Here is a 24005-nt window from a genome sequence, read left to right on the forward strand (position 1 = left end):
GCTCAGGGGCCCCCTCGAGACTGCTGGCTTAGGGACCTATGCAGGCTGGGAAACAGGCCCGCGCGGTCCTGCTCTCTCTCTCTCGGGCCAGCTAGCTTACCGAGGCCGGCTCGGAGGCGACCCAGCTGGCTCCCCGCATCCCGCGGCCCTGCTCCGGCTGCTCCGGACACTAGACGGCAGTGCCCTCCCGGCCGACCCGCTTGGCGCAGGAGAAGTGCCCCGGCCGCGAAGAGCGCAGCTCCGCCCGGCGCCCGTCTCCGCCTTTGTTCACGCTCTGCCCGTGGCGGCGGCGGCGGCGGCCACACCCGCAGCGCCCCTGCCTGCCTCCCCGCTCGCTTGCCTGCCGGGGCGGCGCGGCGCGCACAAGGACGCCGCTTAAAGGGGCGGCCGCCGCAGCGGGAGGCAAAAGGACGCCAGGCCTCCTTTGCCGCTTGAGCCCGTTTTCAGGGCCGGGAATGAGCTCTCGGACGTGGAGCACGTGCAGAAGTCGACGCCCTTCCCACTGACGGGGAGAGCGCAGGTGCCGCGTCTCCAGGTTGGCAAAGGGGCTTGTTGAGCGTGGGAAGGGACTGCAGGGGTGCCTGAGCTGACGCAGGGCTCCGTTTCCTTGGAATGAAGGTCAGCGGAGACTGTGGTTTCTTTGAGTTATATATCTAGAGTGCCAGCTTGAATAAAATATGGGGGGGGGGGAGGTAAGCCCCGCATAATCGATCACAAGAAGCGGCACACGCACACCATTTGAAATACTTTCTGGGATGGGGGGCGAAGGGGCCTCTGCCCCTAGGAGTTGGTTCCTATGCTATTTCAGACCCTCCAAATCCCAGATTTACAGGAATTGTCCCAGTTTCTGATTGGATCCCGGAATGTCCTGCTTTTCCTTAAGACGTCCCTATTTTCATCGGAGAAATGTTGGAGGGTATGGAGTCATGCGACTCCGGAACCAAGGAGATAAGTAATTATACAACCTTTAGAAGACAAGCTATATAGGGAAGTCTGACCTGGTATAAGCAGCTTCTTATATTCCTAAGAAGTCACTGAGGATGCACAGAGTATCCCAAACCCTCAGGCTACTTCCAGCATCGCTAAACTCTCTGCCTCTGTGTGAGGCGAGAGCTCCGATCTTCAAACGCCATCCCTGCAGGTATATCACCCTTGCCTTTCATGGAGGAAATATCAACCCATCTCCCCTGAGCAAATAATTTGCTTTATCAAGAATGGTCAGTTCAGAATTCCCCACCTGTTAACCATATTCACTATGTGCCATCTGTGACAGGCTACTTTGCCTAGCCAATGGTAGAGCCCACCCTGCTTTTGGCAATGGCTAATGAGCTAAAAACCAAGCCATGTTCCTTTTCTCCAGCACTGCTTTACTGGAGTCTGAGACCTAGTGAGAAATCCGCCAGAGGTTACCATATCCCAGTCCTTGTTGTGTCCTTCCAAATGACAAGCTAATATTTTTACCATTGTGCTTCACATATGCTGACCCTATGTAGAACGCTAAGCCTGCTGATTTTGATCTGCTTAGGTCTGCCTAACTCTGATTAGGAAAAATGCAGTTTGTGTTTATTGGTGGGGAGAGAAGCTTGGCACCTTTCCGCTATCAGACTGCAGCTCTGGAAGACTGCCACTGACTGATCGTTTCTCAGTGTATCCTTTCTCTTTCAAATGACACCCAACTTCCCAACAGGAATCATGATAGGGCAGGCTACAGTTGCCTGCTTGTGGTAACATTCTCTACTGGATTTGTTTACTTCCAGTGCAGAACACCAAGGTATTAGGCCAGACTGGGGCTTAGTGTTGCATAACTGGGGAGGACCATACCTTGGTAGCAGGACATGTTTGCATGGAGGTCACAGGCTCCATCTCTGGCATCTCAAGAGAGAAAGGATCAGGACAGTCACAGGAAATGCTGCTAGGAAGTAGCTCATAGTCAACATAGGCCAGCCTGGTGCCCTCTGTTTCTGGCCACAGACCGGGGCAGCTTTAAAACAGGATTGGCCAACTTCAAGGACAAGGCCATCAGTGGCTACTAGCCACAACAGGTATGTTCTACCTCCACTGTCAGAGGCCATACACCTTGAATGCCAGTTTCTGGGAATCACGTATGGGGAAAGTGCTGTTGCACGAGGGTTCTGCTTGCAGGTTTTTCATAGGCATCCAGTTGGGACACCATCAGAACAGAAGGCTGAATTAGATGGGCCTCTAGCCTGCTCCATCAGGGCTCTTGGGTACACAAGGCAGCTTCTCCTGTTCCTATTGCATTTGTCTGTTGTCATGAAGCATAAAAACAGATACATTCCAAATTCAGCCCCAGACTCATAATGCAAATGCAGAGAAACCTTGGTTGAATACTGTTGCACATTAGGAAACCCGTATCACTTTCCCAAGGGCTACATTATGCCAGCAACTATCTTTGGAGCAGGCAAGAACCCAGAATTCTCACAGCAAGATGTATGTTCATGTTTCTCTGCTGTGTATAAGGACCCAACTCTGTCGGTAGAAGAGGACTAGAACATGCTATCTTCAACCCCCTCATAAAACTACCTAGGCAGGGAAGATGCCAGATTTCTCCTGACTTTCTGCAGCTTCCATAAGCATAGATGAAGCTATTGGTTTAATTGATCATTCATGAAGGAGAAAGCAAGGCCTATCATAATCCACATGGATTTAGGGATGAGGAACCAGCAGCATATGAAGTCATACGTCTCATCATCCTGACCACATTGTCTTGCCTAATAGCAGTTGCTGAACAACACCTGAGAGGCCATGGGTGTCCTATCTCTGTTCTACATGAATGTTTCTATAGCTTGTGACTGCCCCCCTCTCCTAAGCTAAACCCTTGACAACCCTAATTTTAGAGTATCATGCAGGCAACAAGACCAGGACGTTTACTGAGTGGGCCCAAAGTTCTGCATGATGGTTCTATGCACCCTTGTCAGAGGGGAAGTCTAACTCATTTCCCTTCCTCATTTTGTCCCAAATGAGACCCACCAGATCAACAAACATCTCCAGGAACCTTTCCCAAACTTCAAGACAACCAGAATGAGACAAAAAGCAACACCTTTTAATTGGAAGAAAGAGCACAGTCTTGTTTGAACTGCTCAGACTCTAATCTAGCCTCTAGGGACACATTGCTTGGTGCCATAGGCATGGCTGTGCTCCTATGGCTTGCCAATGATCTTATACATCAGGGCCACCTCCCTGCAACAGTTCCTTAATTGCTTTGAGGGATTCTGTGCAGGACCGGATAAGTGAGCAGAGCTGTATGCTTGTTTCAACGCAAGTGCTCTGCTGGAGCTCATGGACAGCCCAGTTGATCTTCTGCAGTATGGCCTCCTCCGCTGCAGCCAGGGCACCAGTGGAAGGTGGGCAGGCAGGCACTGCAACAGGGGCTGGGAGTGCTGGAGCAATGGCAGAAGCTCTGAGTCCTGCTGCTGCCCCTTCACAGTGTTCTGGGCGTGGCACATGGCGAGGAGTTGGCAGAGAGGAGAGGTACTCAGGTGAAGTGGCATCATCCGAGTTAGCAGCTAGCTGTCGTTCACGCACTTGGGATAGAGCAGCTTGAGCATTCAGGGCTGCAGAGAAGAAGCACATAGGCATCACCACGGGGCCTTGTTTCTCCTGGGCCTCCTTGAGCCCCTGCCCCAGTCCTGCACACACACAAGCCTCTTGCAAGCATCCCAATGAAAAATAACAGGCAAGCACCACTGGAAGATCTAAGCAGCAACTTAACACTAACTCACTCTTGTTAAGTGAAGCAGAAAAGATTCTTTCCTGGCACACCCAGAGGCCCACTATAATAACTTTACAATAATAATATTTTATGATTTATATGCCGTCCATCTGACTGGATTGCCCCAGACACTCTGGGCAGCTCCCATAAAACATCAAACATTTAAAACTTCCCTGTACAGGGCTGCCTTCAGATGTCTTCTAAAGAATTAACAATACAAACATGAATATAGGGTTCATCCAAGTTGCCAGAGCATCAATGTGTAAGCATTAAACAAGTGCTGCAGCACCAGTTGTGGTTTATAGCAACTGCAGCATTTAAACTCCCAGAAATGGAGTCAGGTTCATTAATTATTTCCAGCTAATTAAGAAATACCTCTCCCCACCAACATAAACGGGAGGAAAGCCTTAGTTCCTAATTCCCACCCTCTGGTCCAAGACTCCTGCCCTTCCCAATCCATCCCAGTGAGGCAACCTCCCCACACTACCCCAAACATACCCGGATTGTCCTTGTCAACATCAGAATTAAGTTCTTGGCAGGCAACACAGTACAATTTCTTCTGCTTGTCTTGCAGCAAAATAGTCTGAAAGGGCAAGGTTATAGCAAGGAGAGAAAAGTGTCAGAGCCTGCAAAAGGAATGTGATGTGTGTGTGAGAGAAAGAATGGTATATGGGGGTGGGGAGGTGAGAGAAATGACACCAGCGAAATAAATAAAAACCTGGATTCTAGGCACCAAAATTCTAACTGTGAGCTAATGTTTGATAGAGAAAAGATTGTCACAAGATGTCAGGTGCTGAGGAGAGAAGCAGGAGCTTCCTCCACTTTAAAGACACAGATGCAAAATATTGGCTGCCAACCTGGGCACAATTTACCTCATTGTTTTTGCAATTACATTCAGGGACATATAAAAAAGCATTCTGCACTTGCTTAAGACCAACAGATATCCCTTCTTCAGAAAGATTCCAGCTCTCTTCAAGGAAAAGATTAGGGCAAAACTATTGTGTGCATGTGTGTGCAGTGGTGGGGATCACAAATGATATGAAGGGGCTGCTTTCTGGATCCCTCCTATCTTCTACTGACCATATGATTGCATATTGAAACCAGTGCTCTGATTACTGGAGAGAGAGGAGCTCTCTTGGCTCCTGTTTTTAGAAAACTACAGGAGAAAAAGTTTGGCTAAAATCTGGGTGAGAACTCAAAGGCTTGTTGATCTCATTATTCCCACCCCAACTTTCCCCTCAAAACAACCTCAGGCATCAGATTTTCTTCCATGGTTTGAAACTTGCCGTTTCTCATGGTTGCTGCAGACTTGCTGAGCCTATGTGTGGCCCTCTCCCACAACCTCGTAAATAAGACCCAAAAGTCTTAGTTGCCTTCTAAAAAATGGCTGGCAGAGGCTAGCTATGGAAGGGCTGAGAGCTCTGTTTCTCCGACAACAGCCTACTGCCTTTCTTTGAATGAGTGGCCTTTCCTCTCCCAATAGCCTACTTGCCTTTTATGCTAGGATCAGAGGAAGGATGGAACCTTCTGTTTCTCTTACACCAGCCTGCTCGCTAGCCTATGGCACCAGGTGAATGCTGAAATATGCTTTGCAGGCCAGTGACTGCCACAAAAACAGCATATACAAGCCATAATAATACTCAACACTGCCACAAACTATTTCAATCATTCAGAATGCTTCTCATATGTTATATCGCTGTATTCAACAGCCCTAAAAAATGGAGACTGTATTGTAGATGGGGAATGAAGTGCAGCTAGGAGACTGACTTACCAGAGGCCACTGAGGGAACTCATGGCAGTGCTAAGATTCAGACCAGTGACTCCGCAATTCAGAGCTCAACCTCAGCTCAGCCTTCAGCAACCTGCTACCCTGATGCCTTTGTGTAGGCATCAGGTTGGCAAAGGCTGTCTTTGCCAGTCACTACACCAACTCTTCATTATTATATAAAAGCACTGCACTTCAGGGAATTCTCCTGCCTTTAAGGCGCTTGAGTTTAAGAATCGTTTTTTTTAATTTATTTATTAAAAGCCCTTAAACTCCTCTCAGATGTGCTGCAGCTCCGACCTGCCCAGAAATTCTTCCTTGGCGGAGCAGGGAGAAAGGGATGGCAGAATATAGGGCACTCTGAGCGTGCTCAGAGGTCCCCTCGTTCTCCCCCTCGGGCCTCGCGCTCTGCAAAAATGACCAAGGCGCCTTTGCCTCCTCTCACCCCGCACTCCTCGCAGCAGTCGCCCAGCATGCGGTAGCCCTTGAGGAGATAGTCGCTCATCAGCTTGCTGATCTTGTCCTGCCGTTCGCGCCGGGCCTGGATCACCTTCAGCTCCGCCTCCGACGGCGGCTGCCACTCCGGTTCGTCGCCTGGGCGAGGGAGGGAGAATGGGAACAGCGGCGGTGGGGAAACAAGCCTTCTCGGTCCCCGTCCCGCTAGCCGATTACTGGGCCAGGCTCGCCTCTCGCCAGGGCCTGCAAGCCCGGTTGCCATGGTTACCCCTCCTCCCTCACTTACCTGCCGCGTTCAGCGCCATGATGTTCCCCGGACGCCACAGCTTCCGGCTTTGACCACGCCTCCTCCCTGGTCGTCCCTCGCAGAAACTCCGCCTACAAACCTCTGTCCTCCTCTCTTTCCCTCCCCCCACGAAACTGAGGCGCTAAAACGAAGGTTCCGGCGGGACATTTGCTTCCACTTTAGGTACACGCATGGAAATTGACTGGCGGACAGCGTAGTCTAATTTCAAGATTGTCGGCAATCCGTAGATTCTGGCACGCATAGGCTTCCATAAACCCACGATGTGTCTGCGGGAGAAGCAGTTTGCAGCCGTTTCAAGGGAGAGAAGGCACTCTGCACATGCTCAGTGGGAGGAAAGGTTGAGTGGTAGAGCACATGCTTTTTATGCAGAGTGCCCCAGGATTTGGCAAGGCATTTGAATGAGAAAATGGAAAGCTGCTGCCCAGTGTAATACAGAGTGCTGATCTAGGTGAATTAAGTATGGGTGAGGTCATAGTTCACATCTTTGCATGCAAAATGTTCTAGGTTCAATTCATGGCATCCTCGGTGAAATCAGTATCAGGTGGCAGTTTGAGGGGGCAATAATGGGCTAAATTGTTGCTTCTTTTCTTTCTGACTGGGGTTTCCCAGAGATATATGGCCATCTAACCAAAACACAGATATCCTGCAGTATAATTCTATGCATGTGTACTCAAATTCCACTGAATTTAATGGGACATACTTCCAGGTGTGTATAATATTACAGCTCAACACTAATAATTCATTTACCTGCAGGACTTACAAGTTTCTCTGGGATGCCCTTATGTTCTAATTAAAGTGAAAACTACTTCTGGAGATGGTGGAGAAACCCAGCAGTTTATTGTTGCAGTCAGTTGGCAGCAGGCTGGGTATGCTGATCTCTTGCCCTCAAGTAAAGGCAAAAAAGAAAGGAGTTTGTGCTATTCAAAATCATCTTATTTGGGATAAATGTGCCTGAGGGTTTTTTAAAAATTGAAATGCAAATATAGGGAACAGATTTTTATCTCCATACAGATAGACTCTGTGCACACCATACATTTAAATCACATTGCTTTCCCCAAAGAACCTCAGAAACTGTAGTTTGATGGGAGTTGTAGTTCTGTAAGGTGGAAGTTTCAGTTCCCATAACTCTTGGGGGGGGAACCATATGCTTTAAATGTAGGGCGTGTATGCAGTCCAAGTGGTGGGATAGGAGGGTGTGATGTCTATGACAACCCAACAGTGTAATCCCCCGCTATGATCCCCAATCTGCAGTTTGGGGATGAGGTCATAACCATCTTGTTTCATGATGCTGATACCAACCCAGTAGTTGGGAGAGTGAGCTTGATACTCTCTAATAAAAGACTTCATATTATTGCCTTTTTGCTCTTTATTGATGAAATGCAACAGAACAGATCAGGGTCTGCAGTGAAATATTACAGAGATCACTCACTATTAATTTCCAAATAGACAGAAACAGGATATTAAAAACATTTCAAGTGTACTCTTTTGGCTAGCTTTGTTCACATGGTTGTATCTTCGGACAGACCCAGTTCCCGGGGTTCTTTTCTTTGCGGGGGGGTGGGTGTCCTGTTAAAATGAGACAGAGAAGCAAAAACCAACCAATACCATGTCAGATGCAGCAAAAATAAAACTGCTTGGTGTTTTTCTTTCTATACCTTTCCCCCTCCGGTCACAGCAACGCCGAAACTCTTTCTTCGTAGTTTCTGATGTTCTTGCAATAGGAAACCCTCGTATCCCGCGGGCGACTAAATATGGTTTACAAACCTAAGTTTAAGCTAACGACAATTCAAGAGCGCCCACTAAAGGCGGGCTGACCCCAGAAAGGAAAATACAGGCTGGCCCAAAGCAGGAATTCTCTTTCTCGGTGCACTTTTCCCGCCCCCACTATACAGAAGCGAATGTTGGGCATAGAAATCATTGGGAAAATCCAGACTTAAGTTGTGGTTGGTCAAAGATTGCTGCAAATACGAGTAATTTTTGTCAATTCTTAATTTTTTTTATCATTTCAGAAAAATGTGAAAGCGCAACTATTCTGTGCGCGAGCGTGAGACTCCTGTATGCAACTGATTGCTGAATTAGGGCTGTCAGAGACTCAGACTGAAGCAAAGCTTCAAGCAACGTAACCACCATGCTGGCATTTGCATTGGCAGGATGTTCAAAAGCAAGCAAAGAAAACAGTATTTTTTTCACACGAAGACTCAAGTTGGAAAGAAGACGAACGAAGAGGGCTAGAGTCGCACTTACAGTAAAACCCCGGATTTTGCAACACAGTTCCAGCTCGGAATGTGGTAGCTGTTTAAAATTCGTGTGCGAGGTGCGCTTCTCCGTTTTGTCGTTCTGTGGTTACGACCAATCGCGACCAGGGAGCGCTGAATGTTAATACCTCCCCCCCCCCGCGCGCCTGTGGAAAGGACCGGAAAGAAGCTAAAGGCGATTGGCTTAGGTCTCGGAGAAAACTGGCTTCTACCAATCGACGTAAAGTATGTTAATAAGAGGGCGGAACTTCCTGCCACCGTTAAAAAGTATCGTCCGGTTCCGGCTCTGTGGCGGTTTCTGTGGCAACGGGTGACACGCGCTGCTCTTGCAGCGGCTGCGGGATACGGTGGGGATGGCCTAGCGGCGGCGCCTACCTGTGCCGCCGCCAACCTGTCTGCACGCCGGCCTCGGGCTCCCTCCAAACGAGCACACACTGGCCCGCCACGTCCAAATGCATAGCCCTAGTGCAAGAGGCTTTGCAGCGCCGCCTGCTGCAGCGCCTTCCCGGCTGCCTCTCCTCTGTTCGCCGGCCGGTGTGTTGTGGGCGCCCAGCGCAACTGCCCCCTCCTTGAAAACGCATTTGGTGTGCGACCCGCGAAAGCAACCTCATCATCATCCGCCGCCGCCACCCTCAAGAACTCCGTGTTGGCTCGCCTCTCCGACGGGGCCGAGCTCCACCAGCTGGGGGCGCAGGGCGAGGCGGGATTCTTAAAAAGGCCTACTAAACTCTGCCAAAGGGCTCGAACCTAGTTTTATGCTGGAAGAATTTCTCGCAGAGACCTATCAGACGGGGTACAAGTCTGACGCCGCAAACGGGTTGACACCTGGAGCCGCAGATACCTGTACTCCCTTTGTCCCGCAGTCGCAAAGCTTCGGGGGGGGGGGATCGGTAACGGGTCCTAACCTCTTAGGCTTCCCAAGGGAGTAGGCGTAGGAAGGGCAGGTTACAAAGGGATATGTAGTGACACCTGGGAAACTAGGCTTGATGATGTGTCTGCTTAAGTGACCTGTGATACACAATATTGACACCTGATCTGAGGTTTGCTGAAGGGTAAGTTTAAGGCGTGTGACTAATCCGTCTTTTCAATAAAGTTTGGCTAGCACAGCAGGTCAATTCATGCTAGAGGAAGCAATAGAATTCTCTTCAACACAGAAAGTACAGCAGGCCCCTCTCAAAGCTACGATTTCAGTGTTGTTTAAAAGGAAGCCGATTCAACCTAAATGAGATTAAACCTGAGGTTGGGACACAACCCAGGGATGGACACACTGCACTGAGTGAAATGGGGAACTTATAAGGTACATACTATTTTAATACTTAATTAAGGACGTCGGAGTGCTTAAGGCTACAAACCCCAGAAGGAAACAGCGATTGCATTCGTGTTCAGGAAGCTGAACTGAAAATCCTTGGTTCAGCAAGGCTTGACCACTTCGATATAGGTCTTCTGCAATACCTCTAATGCACTTTTTACACACTTAACACAGCTCACATTTTCCCTTCTGTCTGCAGAGGAATGCAGCAGACTTGTAGTGACTTGAACTACTTCCCTGAGGCAGTAGGGAAGTGTTAGATTGTTTACTAGACTTGTTTTTAAAAATGCCCCACCACACCATTTTTAATAAATGGGGGAGAAGACACAGTGCAGATGGGCAGTAAGCTCTTGAAGGATAGAAACTGAACATATACCAGGAGAAACGCACGCTGTCTTACTTCTACCACAGTAAAATCAGAGATCTCTTCCCTTTGCATCGATGCAAATCTTGACCAACCCATCAACTCTCAAGGCCCATAATTACCTTTTCCCCAAGGGGCACAGAAGGCAGATGATTGTGTAACTACAGGCAGCATAAAAACAAAGAGCGCTGCTCCTTTTAAAATTTCCATTTGTGGTCTCATTGGGAAAGTTCAATGTAGGCCTCACTAATTGAAGGGGAAAGTAATTATATGTAAGACTGTGCCCTTTGGTTTTAAGGAGCAATCCACTCTAGACTGGAATTGCAGCTCATCTGACACAAAGGGACCAAGCGAAACACTATTTAGAGCTTGTTGATGTGTTCTTGGGTGATTCTGTCTGTGTCATAGGGAAACTAAGAGGGCAGATCATGCAAGTCACAAGAAGTATTTGCCCCAAAACTCAAGAGCCTTAAAAACATGGAACAGATTCAGGCCAGGAATACAGCAAGTTTGCACATTTTAATCAGTTGCCCAGAAAGCATAATCCTATAAAAAGCAGTACAATTATTAATTAACTACCTACTTGGAAAAACACAGATAAGATTGGCTTCACTCCAAGCATTTTTGTCAAATTATTACTAGAAACTGAGCAAGTGTTCAGCCAACATTGTCAGTTGACAATGCTGCTTTTTGCTTTGTGTAGCCACGCTTACTTAAAACTCTGATTAGATTCTAATTGCTACTGCTGTTCATAAACAGTTGTAATGAAATGGAAAAATATAAAGAGGGGGGAAATGTCTCTTTGCAGTTGCACTGTGAGTTAACAGTGGCAGAAAAAGGCATTCAATAAAAAAAACAAAAAAAGTTATGCTGCAAGAGATGAAAACAGGTTTCCTGCTACAAAAGCAGCAGCACTTGGGGAGAGTACAACTACCTGCCAATAATGTTCTGGAAGATATCCAGCTGTCCTCACCCTTCAGCATTCTGGCACTATATTTTGTGCAGAGATAGCAGTAGTAGGACATGGCACAATCTAACAAATATAGTAGGCAACATCAAGCTGAACTCCACACTTGCTCCTGACAGAACCATCACTTCAGCCCTTCACAGCTTCATGAACATCTCTCTCAATTTCTCCTACATCTTGGGGTGTGGAGCCCTCACCTATCTATGGTATTCCTCTACTTGAACCCCTGTGAGAAACCTGACTTCTCCCACTATCTGAAAAACTTAACACCATGAAAGACAAATAGGACAGATATATTGGTTGAAGTGGGGAGAGAGAAGGGAGAGGTTCCCAAAAAGATTGTAAGGGAGCAGTCTTAAATATTGCAGGAATAACAAAACACTGGAGACAGAGACCTCCCAGTTCTAGGCCTGAAGGGCGTTCCAGGCCAGTAAATATCCCGTGCACCTAAAAAGGGGAGTATTTTGATAGCATTGATCACTTATCATCATCACTGTGAGATGATCACCCACCAGCAGGGATGGTCCTGAGTTCTGCTGTTTACATACACACTTGTATGTAACATGAAAGAAATAATAGCAACACACACACCCCACCAAAACCACCAGGCAGCTGGATTTCCTAAACTATCAGCCTACTTTTTATTTACAGTTAATACAAAAAATAAAATCTAAACTCACTTCTAACTTCATGTTGACTTGTGCACTCTATATTAGCAAAAATCAATGGATGCTGTTACATAAAAGCAACTGAGCTCACTTGAAAAGGATACAAACAAGCATGTTGCTTTTTTCAACAAGCACATTAAATGAGGATTTCAATGCTAGAACAGTTTCCTTTCTAACAGGTGGGACATGGCAAGAGGCAGGACCAAGGAACCAGAAGCAAACGTTCACCATGTTGCCATCTTCACCTTTGGTTTCAAAATGACTGAATATACAGCAATTTACAGCAGTCCTGAGGCCGAGCACAGAGCCCTAACATTGAAATTAAGATAGCAACCACAAGTCTCTCCTAGAAAACTGTTTATCTTGGATGGCCCCATATGGCTAGCTGAAGTAAATAACATCCTTTACTTGGTATAGGAAAGGACAACAACAAAAGAAGATACAAGAGCTACAATGACAAGCTGCTAAGGGCACTGTGACAAAGGGTGAGAAGAAATGTAGTGACTAAAAGGATATTCTGAAATCAAATGGCAAAGACTTCTCATCAAGGATGCAGCAGCCGGGGTTTATGTTAGACGTGTTACAACGGCGGGCGCCAGAACAATGACGCAGTCCCACCCCAGGAAAGACGGGGGAAATCCTTTACAGGCGGCGCTGGTAACTAGCATGCAGCTGCAGTTGTGCGTTACGCATGTAATCGCCATAGGCACCCGCATATCGGGCATAATCAGACTGTGTTTCTGGGAGACGGCGATAATCCAGTTGAGCTTTTGTTGGCGAATGGCGGTACGCGTGGGGGGAGTCTGTTAAATGGCGGAAATCTGAGAGGTCAGATAAACGGCGGTCATCTGAGAGGTCAGAACCGTACCTGGTTAAGAAAAGAGACATTAGATATTTGATAAATAATAAAAAACCCTCATGGCCGATGCCTTACATTATATGCACACTATGATTGAGATGGCCCCCCTCTACCCGCACAGAAGATGACTGCTGAGCTGTAAGCACAGAAAAGAGCCTACTAAAGGAATCCAAACAATAAGCTTTCCTCCATTGTCTGGCTGCAACTGGGGCCGTTTTACTTCTCTCAGACATGGGGAATAATCACTCAATGGTTCAGCTATTCTGTAATACTAATTATACTTCACCATTTAAGCAGAATTTTGAGCCTCCCATCAGAACAGTGATAAAGCACAGTACCATGCAGGAGGCCCAGACCTCACAAAACTACAATCAATAGTTTCTAAGATGGATACAAGAGCTAAGGCGTATCAAGGCTCAAAAAGACTTGGAGGTGTTGGAGGTGACCAAAAACGATGGATTATGCTCATCATTGCCAGGAATTAAAGCTGGTGCAACTCTTATTTGCAATCTCAGTCAAGTCTCAAAGGTCTAGTTTCCCATCTCTGTGGTGGGATCTGGTCAGGTAGCAGAGCCTTCTTGCAAACACGTACTCACAATTATCCAGAGATATGTGCAGGCGGGGGGAAATGGTAAGAGCGCAGCCCATATTTGCTCCCTTCCCCACAAACAGTAAAGCACAGAAAAGATTTGAAAGATCTGATAGAGAGAAACTAATGGCACAGCCAGTGTAGCAAAGGTTAAGCAAGCCCCACTCCCGACCCATCCTTGCTTTCGAATAAATGCCAATTTAAAGTCATAGCGGGAACTCTGCTCCCTCCCATGGGACCACAGAATGAAGTTCTCCTTTGAACCCCTCTGAAAAGTGCAGAAAAATCCTTGGGCAGAAGGTGCGATTGGCGTGAAAAGCATTACAACTGGTCTAGCTGCATACCTCTTATTCATTGCAGCTGCTTTTCTGTAGAGATCCTCACGGTTGCCACGCGGTGGAGAGAGGCGAGTCCGTTCATACGGCGGATGGAGAGCTGCAGCTTCTGACTGGGACAATGCTGTATATGAGGCTGCCTGTTGTGCAGATTGAGTCAGCCCATTGTATGATGGCTGAGCTCTGTAACCTGCAGCTAAGGGAACAGAAGTGGATTGCTGTGCAGCATAAGCTGTCTCCGCTGGGTTTGAGACTTGTGCTCTGTAGGCTGTTGACAGTGAAGCAGAGAGCTGCGTTTTATAGGAAGCAGCAGCAGCAGCTGCTGCTGCATCCTGCATACCATAAGCGGCCGCCAAGTTTGCTGCAGCCTGTGCCCCATATGCAGCTGGCAGGGCAGATGCAGCCTGGGCCCCATAAGAAGCTGCATGGCCAACAGCTGACTGGACTCCATATGAAGCTGTCTGTGTTGAGAGAGGGTGGGTACCGTACAAGGCTGCTTGGTTGGCTGCAGGTTGGGCCCCGTAAGATGCTGAGAGGGCAGCAGCAGCAGCTGCTGCCTGGGCACCGTAGGAAGCTGCTGCATATGTTGCAGCAGCCTGGGCCCCATAAGTGGCAGCGTATGTTGTTGTGGGCTGGGCCTCATAAGAAGGGACTTGAGAAGCAGCCACTTGTGCTGCTCCATAAGCAGCTGCTTGGGCACTGTAGGATGTTAGTGCTGAGGCTGCTGGCTGGGTCCCAGAAGTTGCCAGGGGAACAGAGGACTGGGCTCTATATTGATTTCCAAGCACGGCTGAGGACTGGGCTCTGTACATTGCAGCCTGCCCAGTTGTAGGCTGGGGTCTGTAAGCCATCCCAAGTGATGCTGCAGGCTGGTCTCTGTAGGCTGTCCCGAGGGAGGCAGAAGCCTGGTCTCTGTAGGATGCTTGCTGGGCTGCCATAGGAATTATGTAACCTGCTCTTGTTGGTGAGCGTCTAATAGGGCTTCTGTCCCTTCCAAAATAGGAAGGAGATACCTGCCTAGCCTGACTGTCTTGGGAATCAATTTTGGTTAAATTGTTGTTCCCCAGGCGCTGCTGATAGTCATACTCCAGTGAAGAATAAGTTGATCCTCCCGCTGGGAAAGCAAGATTACTGGATCTCAAAGCGTCATTCCTGGGCTGGAGTTTATCCAGGGTTGGTATTTTGTTCTTTTCAGCTCTGTTGCCCAGCTGGCCGGTGTGCCCAGCTGGCCCCCTTTTATGAGCCTTATTAGAAAGTTCCACATTAATTCTCTTGCCCTTGACTTCCCTTCCATTAAGATGTTCAATGGCGGCTCTGGCATCCTCATCCTTCTCCATGTGAACGAACGCATAGTCTGATAAAGCAGCAGATAGAAGGTTATCAATAAGGAACATATGACATTTAATTACTGGAACCCACTCATACTTCGATGCGCCCTAAAAAGGCTTCAGCCTGAAACACATCTGTTTGATACCAGAAGAATGCAGAATGAATCAGCTGATGTGGCTTGCTGGGCAACTCTTTAAGAGCCACAAGGAAGGAACAGGCCACTGGCACCTATTAAGGTACAAGGAACCGGCCCGTCTTAAAAGTTTGAAGGCTAAGCATCGAACTACCCATCCTATCCCACAGCTCACTCCGCCTCCTGCATGATTTGCACATAATTCACAGTGTGCCAAAGCATATCAAACTCTCTCTGTGCTGCTTGATTTCTCATCTTCAACGTATTAATCCTCAGCAGGACTTTCCCCAACTGCCCCCAGTCAAAATGCTGAGAACGCTCCTGTTGCGCATTAAAATGTTAGTTTCATTTATACCTGAACATCTTGCATATGGATATTACCCTACACAACTGTAAATATTTTCCCCACCCTCAACAGTTCTGGCATTCTGCTTCTAGAAGCAATATGAAAAACTGTATTTAGGATGGTGGCTTGAAGCTGAGCTATCAAAATTTAAGGAAAAGATTAACTCTGATAAAACCAGAGGCTGAACTTGTAAAGCCAGTGAACCATGACATTTTATATGGTTTTAAACACCAGAATTATACACTACTTTAGCAAAGGTGGATTTCAAACGACAGCACAAAATATACAAGGACAAAGGCCACAATTTTATTCTGTATGGTTTCCCTCCACCCACTGAATTCTAACAGAATGGAGAACATACTAACAGCTTTCTCAAGGTGTGTTCCCTATTGCATCTTTCCCAGCCTTACATGCCATAGCAGGCAAAGGACAAGCACCTCTGTTGCAAAGGTTGTTGCCTACTGGACTCCGATAAGAAGCCTAAAGGACTCGTGGTTACAAGAACTGCTGGAACAAACTGTCAAGACTGCTGAATACATTTAAGACTTTCTGATGTTTCAACCTAGTACTTATTATAACTCAACATGGCTGGATTCTGCTGATGCAAAAAAGCAATTTAAATCTAGGGAGCTTAAAAAAAGCACCCAGTGGAATGAATCTGAGGTTCTATTCTCTAAAGTTGCTCCTTAGCTTCAATAAGCAAGTCTGTGCCAGTTTCACAAACCACACACTTTTCTTTCACTGCAAATCCAGACAATGGAAGCAGGCTGCTATGCGCACATCCCCTCATAGATCTGAAAAAGAAAATATGAATCTGCTGGTAGATCTCTGGGTGATTTGCAAGGATTTCTGGTTCTGTGCTTAACTACAGAAGCAACAAAATTCCTCTCCCCCTAATTATGGCTGCTGAAGTGAAGAAAACCTGGGGTAACCAGGAGAGGATTTTTGTGTGGAAGGACTGAGCTGTGTTCACATACAATCAGAATTCTTTGATTCTAAGTTTGTCTTTTGCACCAGGTTCCTGGATCTCAGGAGTCTAGTAAAAAACAAACAATCTCAAAATCAAAACAGATCCTGCAAGTCTGCTCATCCCTGCCCATTCAAATAGCTAGAACAAATAAAGCTGAAATATTAGACTACTATTTCTTTAACTGTATGCTCTATGATGAGATCAGCAAAGCACTATCTAAAAGGTTTTCAGTTTGGGAAGAAAACGGGAGCGCTCATTGTTGATGAAGACTGTGATGTACTCACTGTTATAAGAATTTAAGGTCTCAAATATATAAATTAAATGTACAAGGCAAACATGTACATAAATATATAAACCACATGTCTGAAACAGTACAGGAAGACAGCCCTGAAAACCATTTTGACTCTCCCAAACTGACCAAATATTTCTCTGCAAGGAGGGAGGAAATGAAGAAACTTTCCCATTGTCTCTGTGCTCACAAATCCTGCCTTAAGGGCACATTTAAGGAGTGAACAGGGTGAGCCTGTGACCTGGATTCAGGAATTAAGTAATTATAATAACAAAAGAGTGGCCAAAACCCAGATAATGCAATCAGGTAATCTGGCAGACAGAAGATAAACAACACACACGATTCTGTTTTAGACTGCCCTGTGATGTATTTCTGCTGATGTATTTCCACCTCTTTCTGTGATGTATGAATGATGTATTGGGAGGTGGCCCTGGGCTACACCCCTTCTGTGATGTATGTATGATGTTTCTGGGGGTGGTCTTGAGTTTGAGGGTGGGCAATTTCAAAAGTCTATATAAGGGCTGGCACACCTTTGTTCTGGGTCCTCCTCCTTTCTCCTGCGTGTGTGGGAAGCACCCTGTTGCAAAAGATCAGGCTTACAAGCTATGGTACTTTGCTTCTCAATATTCTCTGGTTGACCTCTGTTATTTCCTCCTACCGATGGAGAACCTACAAAGAACTCTATATGGGCTCTTGTGTACCCAAAAGGGGAAAGGAGCAGATTTTGTTTGCAACATTACAAATAACTAGCAACAACTAGCACAAATTTCTTGACAATGCTTGTCAGTTCTATGAGTGGCATTTCAGTGTTTAAGCAGCTGCATTTTGAAAAAAATATAATAAAATGGAAGACTGCTAAACCAGCAAGCCATTCATTCTGCAGCACACAACAGATTCTGTTCTGACCCTCCCTATCAATTGGGATGGGGATGCACACAAACATAGAGGAGTATGTATCTGTTTTCCCCTGGTGAGATACATTGCTGACCTAGACCAAACACAAACTGAATTTTCATAAGTCTTCGCGTTCTCAGCCAAAGTACTTTTAAAAAAAACGGATCCAGAAGAAGAAACAGAAGGGAGGAAATGATTAACAGAGCTTACAGAGACAGAGTCAAGGAGATAGCATTAGACCAAACAAAAGAATCCATCCAACAACAGTTTAGAGAAAGAGAGAGAGGCAACCACTCCTGGGGATGTGAAACCCAAACCTCTGACCAGTCTCTGAGGAAACCCTATATATACTACCCTCCAGAGCACTCAGTTGAGTCTCCTGAGGTGCAGTCTGCTTCTATACACCCCAGCCTACACAGGAGGCTAATGGGAAAACTTCAGGATGGGTTTAGCCGTCCTGGAACAAATGAGATGTTGTATTTGATTACATGCTGCAAACAAGACCTGAAAGTGGCATTCAGAAGGATGTGTACACGTAAACTCACTGTCATATGACTTACTGGAAATACAGGAGAGGAACAAAACATGAACCTTCCTCCTGACCCACTTAAATGATAAAGTTGGGGCTGAAGCGATAGTTGCCTCTGACTGACAGCTCTGTACAGCATGATGCACCGCCGGGTCCTTTAAAATTATGGAAGATTCAGGAAAGCTCTAAGAGGAATGCTTGACACATCATAGCTCAAGTGACAGAGAAGAGGAATATGCAAACTCTTTGAAGCAAATGCCTACCCAAAAAGCACAGGACGACGCAAGTGCATTTGGGAGTAATAGTTGGGGCTATAAAGGAGAGAAAGATGGAGCCTGCAGCTTGGGGTGACAGCTTCAGATTTAAAGAAGTTACTTACCAACCTTAGGACTAAACTACTTGGTGGGGAAAACCTCTCCAACCATACCATTAAAATTTTTAAAAGCTCTGTATAGCACTTGTTACTATTAAAAATTACAAATTAATGTCGACTAAGAAATGAAGCGAGGGCTTTTAGTTGCAAACAAAGTGGCTGAAAAATGTGTTTAAGAAACAGACATTAAAGCTACACAAGCTGTGAGGAACAGTTCAAGACTCACCAGCTACAATTGTGGCAACACCTCATACCTTGGTTCAGTTATCAGTTGATACATTTGCCCATGACTGAAACGCTGGTTGGCACTCAAAGAATTTATTAGGTCGTTTTTCTTAAATATCTGTTTACTGTATCTATTTGGATTTGGAGATACAAGTAGTATCCACAGGGGACCCATCAGATTGAATTTTATCCCCAGATTTTTGTCTGGTATCACTGGAAAAATTCTCCTTATTTACAGATACTTGCATATACAGTGGTACCTCGGGTTATATACGCTTCAGGTTACATATGCTTCAGGTTACAGACTCCACTAACCCAGAAATAGTGCTTCAGGATGAGAACAAAAATCGTGTTCTGGCAGCGTGGCGGCAGGAGGCCCCATTAGCTAAAGTGGTGCTTCAGGTTAAGAACAGGTTCAGGTTAAGAACGGACCTCCGGAATGAATTAAGTACTTAACCCGAGGTACCACTGTAAATCTTAAGAAGAGAGTGGGAGGGGAAAAGACAATAGAAACCTAAACACTAGACCAGAAGAACCCTGGCTTATTAGAGGCTGCACATATGGGCATGGAGCCTCAGACCTGAGGAGTGAGGTGCGACTGCCTTAGGCACATCAGCAATAAGCATGACAGGGATGTTGACCAAAAGTCTAAGGAAAATGAAGTGAGATCTTTTCCTGCCTAGGCAGAGAATATAAATGTCACTCCTTTCTAACACAGCAACAGGAACTTTTTTTTTTTTTTAGCACTATAAAATCCTGCCAATGGATACTTGGGCAAAAGGATACCCATGACCACACCACACACAGTCCTAGCAGTATCCACCACGCAAAATTCTACCTTTGACTCTGCTCTAAGAACAGCACTTCTGGTATCCTTATAGTACAGAAGGAGTGTGTATTGTACTTATTAGGCAGTACTTCTCACAGCACGGGTGTACGGGGGGGGGGGGAGAAAATTTAGTACTAGCAACAATAACTTAGAAGCAAGTCTCAGAGAACACAGTGAGACTTACTTTTGAGTAAAGTGGCATATGCGGTGGCTGCTTATGTCAAATATAAATCTATGGTGCACCTGCATTTAGAACAATGTAAATAATTCTGGTCATCTGCTGTCTAAATGTATTCAAAATGTACAGAAAAGTATCCATTGAGAAATAAACCTCTCAATTAGTCATAACAAATGGAACTTGAAAGAAAATGTTCAGTGTCGAGTGCTGCTGTTCAGGATTCCAGTCACACCATCTCATTCCCATATACCCCCATTTTCAACCCCTCACAACAGTAAGTCAACACTGTGTGCCTACCAAACATTGAGTTGTTTGGAGGGGATTTTTTTCAGGGTGTGTGTGTGTGTGTGTAAGAACTTTCTGATGGAAAGAGCTGTTTTGACAGTGGAACGGGCTGCCTGGGAAAGTGGTGGACTCTCCTTCATTGGAAGTTTTTAAGCAGAAGTTGGATGGCCTTCTGTCACTGATGCTTTAGTAGAGGTCCCTGCATTGCAGGGAGTTGGACAGATGACCAGCAGGGTCCCTTCCAACTCCACAATTCTATGATTCTACTGGTGCCCAATCCCTGCTTCATTAAAATATTGGATTTCTCCATTGATGTTTATGGGCAGCTTTACAAAGTTTCTCAGCATGAACCAAAAGACGCCAATTCAAACAAAGAGATAGTTCTCTCTACACTTGTTATGTCTATGTCTCTTCCTTCATGCTCCTTTTTCATTAACTCCCATTAAATCTTCCCTCCCACCCAGTTTCTCCCATCAAATACACCAAGTTCTTCACAGACACAAGGCACGCTCAGTTCTTATTGGACTGTTTTGGGACTTCTCCCACTTAGGCCTTTTTCCCTTGGAAGTTTTTTTATTTGGTACTTTTGCAAGGCTTATCCAGAGTCTGCCAATACCCCCTCTTGTGCGTGTCTGTTGCCATTTTGTCTATATAAGTGGTAGCTGTCGATGAACTAAATATAAATTAGAATACAGGATATTTAAGAAGGAAACGTTCATGTTTAGAGATTTTTGGGATGCTGAATCCTAATGATAAACAGGGGGTGGCCACTTCCATGGTACTTTGCTTGTGAAGTTCCCAGGGGCCAGCTGGAGCTGGAAGAATGTTTTAAAGTAGATGGACCAATGGTCTGATCCATCACGGTAAACTATATAGTGGTTAGGAAACTTAATGGACTTGCTGACAGGCTACATGAGGGTCAATGAACTGAAGCTCAGTCCTGACAAGATTGTAGTCTAGCTACAATGATCCATGCTCTGGCAACTTCCCATTTACACTACTGCTGGATATTGTGCATGGGGCTGCCTTTAAAAGACAATCTGAAAATTGCAAGTGGTAAAATATGCAGCTGCTAGTTGAGCTACTGGATGCATTACTGGCCACATTTCTGAGTCTGTTCGACATACCAGCTTGGCTCTTTAAAATACTGCACAGCAGCTTGGGATAAACATACATTATGGAAAGCCCATGCCTCCACCATCCTGCTGTGAGAGTACTACCCTTCTTCACATTAGTCCCACCGTCAGGAATAAGGCTTCTGTCAGCGGTGTGCGCCAGTTACAGAATTGCCTTCCCAAAGCATGACGCTTTTCATTTAGGTGTCAGGAAAAGAACCCCAAGTCTACTGTCCCGGGCTTTTCAGCTACCGTTAAGCGCAGCAAGTTAGTCCTTGCAATCACTCAACAGGAAAAGGCGCACTCCGCACACGTTTACAGGCGCTCTTTACCTTCTCACTCAAACCAACTTTTTTACGCTCTCACGAGAAGAACTAGGCGATTTCTCGCGGAACAAGCCTACCGAGAAGCATTAGCAAGGAACAGAACCTCCCCAGCTGGAGGCAGTCTACCTCCAAGTACCTCCAGCTACTGAGGAGGCGGGGGCGGGGAGAGAGATACAACGGCAGCAGACGGGGGACGTTGTCGGTTTCAACACCTGGCGAGCGAGGCGGATCCGGAGCGGCGGGGGCGACTTAGGAGGGGGAGAAGCGGCCTCCTTCGCAGCCGAGAGGGGGAAAGGCACACGCCGCGGTTCGGGCGGACGGTGGGGTTTTGAGGCCGAGGCCGAGGTCGCCTCCGCCTGCCGTACCTTTGACGACGTCGCACTCGACGACGGGCCCGTACTCCTGGAAGAGGAGGCGGAGCTCGCCGCTGGTGCAGGCGGCCGGGACGTTGCCCACGAAGATCTTGACGGTGTGCGTGGGCCTGGGGCGGGAGGGCTCCACGACGACGCGGTGCCCGTGCAGGAACTGCCCGTTGAGCTTGAGGATCGCGCGCTCGGCCGACGCGTCGTCGCGCATGTGCACGAAGGCGAACTGCTTCATGAGGGCCACCCGCAGGACCTCGCCCGGCTCGGCCGCCTCGAACAGTTCGCGCAACTCCACCTGCGAGGTCTCCTCGGGCAGGTTGCCCACGAACACCTTCACGCCCGGGTGCATCGGCTCGCCCTTCTCACCGAGCGGAGCCAGGCAGGGACAGAGAGAAAGAGGGAGTGAGAGAAAAAGAGAGGAGGGGAAAAGGAGGGAGGAAGGAAGAAGACACGCAAAATGGCGGCCGCGGCGGTGACTGTGGCGGCGGCGCTGACCCACAGGAAAGGAGGGGCCCAAGTCGCCGCGCGTGCGCAGTGTGCCCCGCGCATTGGCGCTCCCCTCCCCCTCACAAACCGTAAGGTCCTGAACTCTGAGGAAAGGATGCGAGGCGCGTGCGCAGTGTTCCGCCGACGTCGCGAGGCGCGTGCGTACGAACACCTCCCTGGCGAGATACAGCAGCGTCTTTGAACGTGAGAGCGTCGAGGCTGCATCTTTACATGAAATGCGTACGCGTGTCTAAGGGCGACATGTTATATTGATGGGTCCCTGTAAAGCATGGGATTAGCCAAGGGGTGTGGGCAGCTGCCCCCCAGATCAAGTAGAACACTTAACTAACTTGACCAATCACGTCGTTTCTGTCCGTCCGTCCCCCAACAAAAATCCTGGCTATGCCTATGCTGTAAAGCACAGATTTAGGTAAAAATATAAACTACACTGTAGGTTGCACGTTTGAGTCAAATGGTGCATTTCCTATCCCCCTTACCTAAATTCCCCTTAGCTGGAAGTTAGAGCTCTAAATCGATGGTTATTTATCACATTTATATGCCACCTTTTCCTTCAAAGAGCACATAGTCCCCATGAACCCAGTCAGGTAAGTTAGGCTGATAGGCTGGCCCAAAGTCACCCAGTGCGCTTCACAGGCCAAGGCAGCATTTGAACCTTGGTTTCCCCAGGCCTAACCATTACAGCACACTGGCTTGTGATTGGCCTGCTCAAGTTTGTAGCAAAGATGGGAGATTCTGTTGTTTATAAAATGGGTTAAACTTAAAAGTGCAACGTGTCCATTTTCAAGTTAATGTCAAACTAGGAGACTGGGTAGGCTGTATGCCTGAGTCCTCTCCAATTCCTGCACCCAGCAGTAGTGGCCCCCTAAGTATGGGTCCTTAAGGTAACAGAAGGAAGTGGCTCTGAGGCAGACTTGCTGGTAGTTAGAAAGACAACAGCCAGGGTAGAAATGTGCATGTGAGCTAGAATCATAGAATTGTATACTGTACTACTTTTTCCTCTCCAGAGGAGTAGCTGTGATAACATATTGTAGTAGTGTGAGACCTTAAAGACCAACAAAGTTATTATGGCATAAGTTTTTTTGAGTCAGAGCAGAGTGGAAGCAGCTTTACCCCCCAAAATGAGAAATCCAAGAATGTAGCATACCTTTAACTGGGCAACTGCATGTCCCCCCCCCCCACTGTAAGACCATTCTTTGATGCACTGTATAATTTGCATCTTACTAGTGGGACTTGCAACAAAATGTTGCAATGCTCCCTTACCGCCTAACAGGAGTTCTGCTCAAGGTTCTAGCCATTCCTTACCACAGGATATTCCAGTCAAATTCCCAACCTCCCCTTTCCCCCAAATCAGCATGATATTCTTCAGCTACAGCGGGCACTGCCCTCAATGACATTTTGGGGTGCGGGATTCTTCTGCAAACAGGGTTCCTTAGGGCATACCAGTACCTCCATCTTGTTTGTTTCTGAGTTATTAAATGGTCTCAAACTCCTTCCCTTCCTAGCTCAAATTCAGTGTTCAGCTGAAAATCCCGCAAACTTGAGTGACTTCTATGCAAGGAAATTCCTGATAGGTAGAGTTGAAAGGGTCCCAGACCCTGCTTAGCTTTGCACATAAGGCGGACATGTTATGCTTCTGTCCCAGGCAAAGCATGAAAGAAAAAATGCAAACTTCAGGAATTCTCTGAATACACCACAAAACATTGCT

The 24005-nt window shown here is 46.9% G+C and overlaps 2 protein-coding genes across 4 annotated transcripts; both read right to left on the reverse strand.

Annotated features, from left to right (window-relative positions):
* Nucleotides 1–3049: 3049 nt before the first annotated feature.
* On the reverse strand, nt 3050–6363 carry ZNRD2 (zinc ribbon domain containing 2). Its single transcript, XM_053369874.1, has 4 exons — nt 6241–6363; nt 5944–6092; nt 4232–4316; nt 3050–3575 (listed from the first exon to the last, which is right to left on the reverse strand). Exons 1-4 carry the CDS (start codon nt 6257–6259, stop codon nt 3181–3183), a joined length of 648 nt encoding a protein of 215 aa, XP_053225849.1. The 5' UTR covers nt 6260–6363; the 3' UTR covers nt 3050–3180.
* Nucleotides 6364–12168: 5805 nt separating this feature from the next.
* LOC128404351 (RNA-binding protein 14-like) lies at nt 12169–22223 on the reverse strand. Of its 3 annotated transcripts, XM_053369876.1 has the most exons (3): nt 21794–22223; nt 13617–14961; nt 12169–12692 (listed from the first exon to the last, which is right to left on the reverse strand). In XM_053369876.1, exons 1-3 carry the CDS (start codon nt 22140–22142, stop codon nt 12467–12469), a joined length of 1920 nt encoding a protein of 639 aa, XP_053225851.1. In that variant the 5' UTR covers nt 22143–22223; the 3' UTR covers nt 12169–12466. The 3 variants fall into 3 exon arrangements, with proteins under 3 accessions (XP_053225851.1, XP_053225853.1, XP_053225850.1); XM_053369878.1 differs by lacking the exon at nt 13617–14961 and having other exon boundaries at nt 12521–12692; XM_053369875.1 differs by lacking the exon at nt 12169–12692 and having other exon boundaries at nt 12710–14961.
* Between the last annotated feature and the right edge of the window lie 1782 nt (nt 22224–24005).

The sequence above is a fragment of the Podarcis raffonei genome, chromosome 16, assembly GCF_027172205.1.
Source record: "Podarcis raffonei isolate rPodRaf1 chromosome 16, rPodRaf1.pri, whole genome shotgun sequence".
Classification (NCBI taxonomy): domain Eukaryota; kingdom Metazoa; phylum Chordata; class Lepidosauria; order Squamata; family Lacertidae; genus Podarcis; species Podarcis raffonei.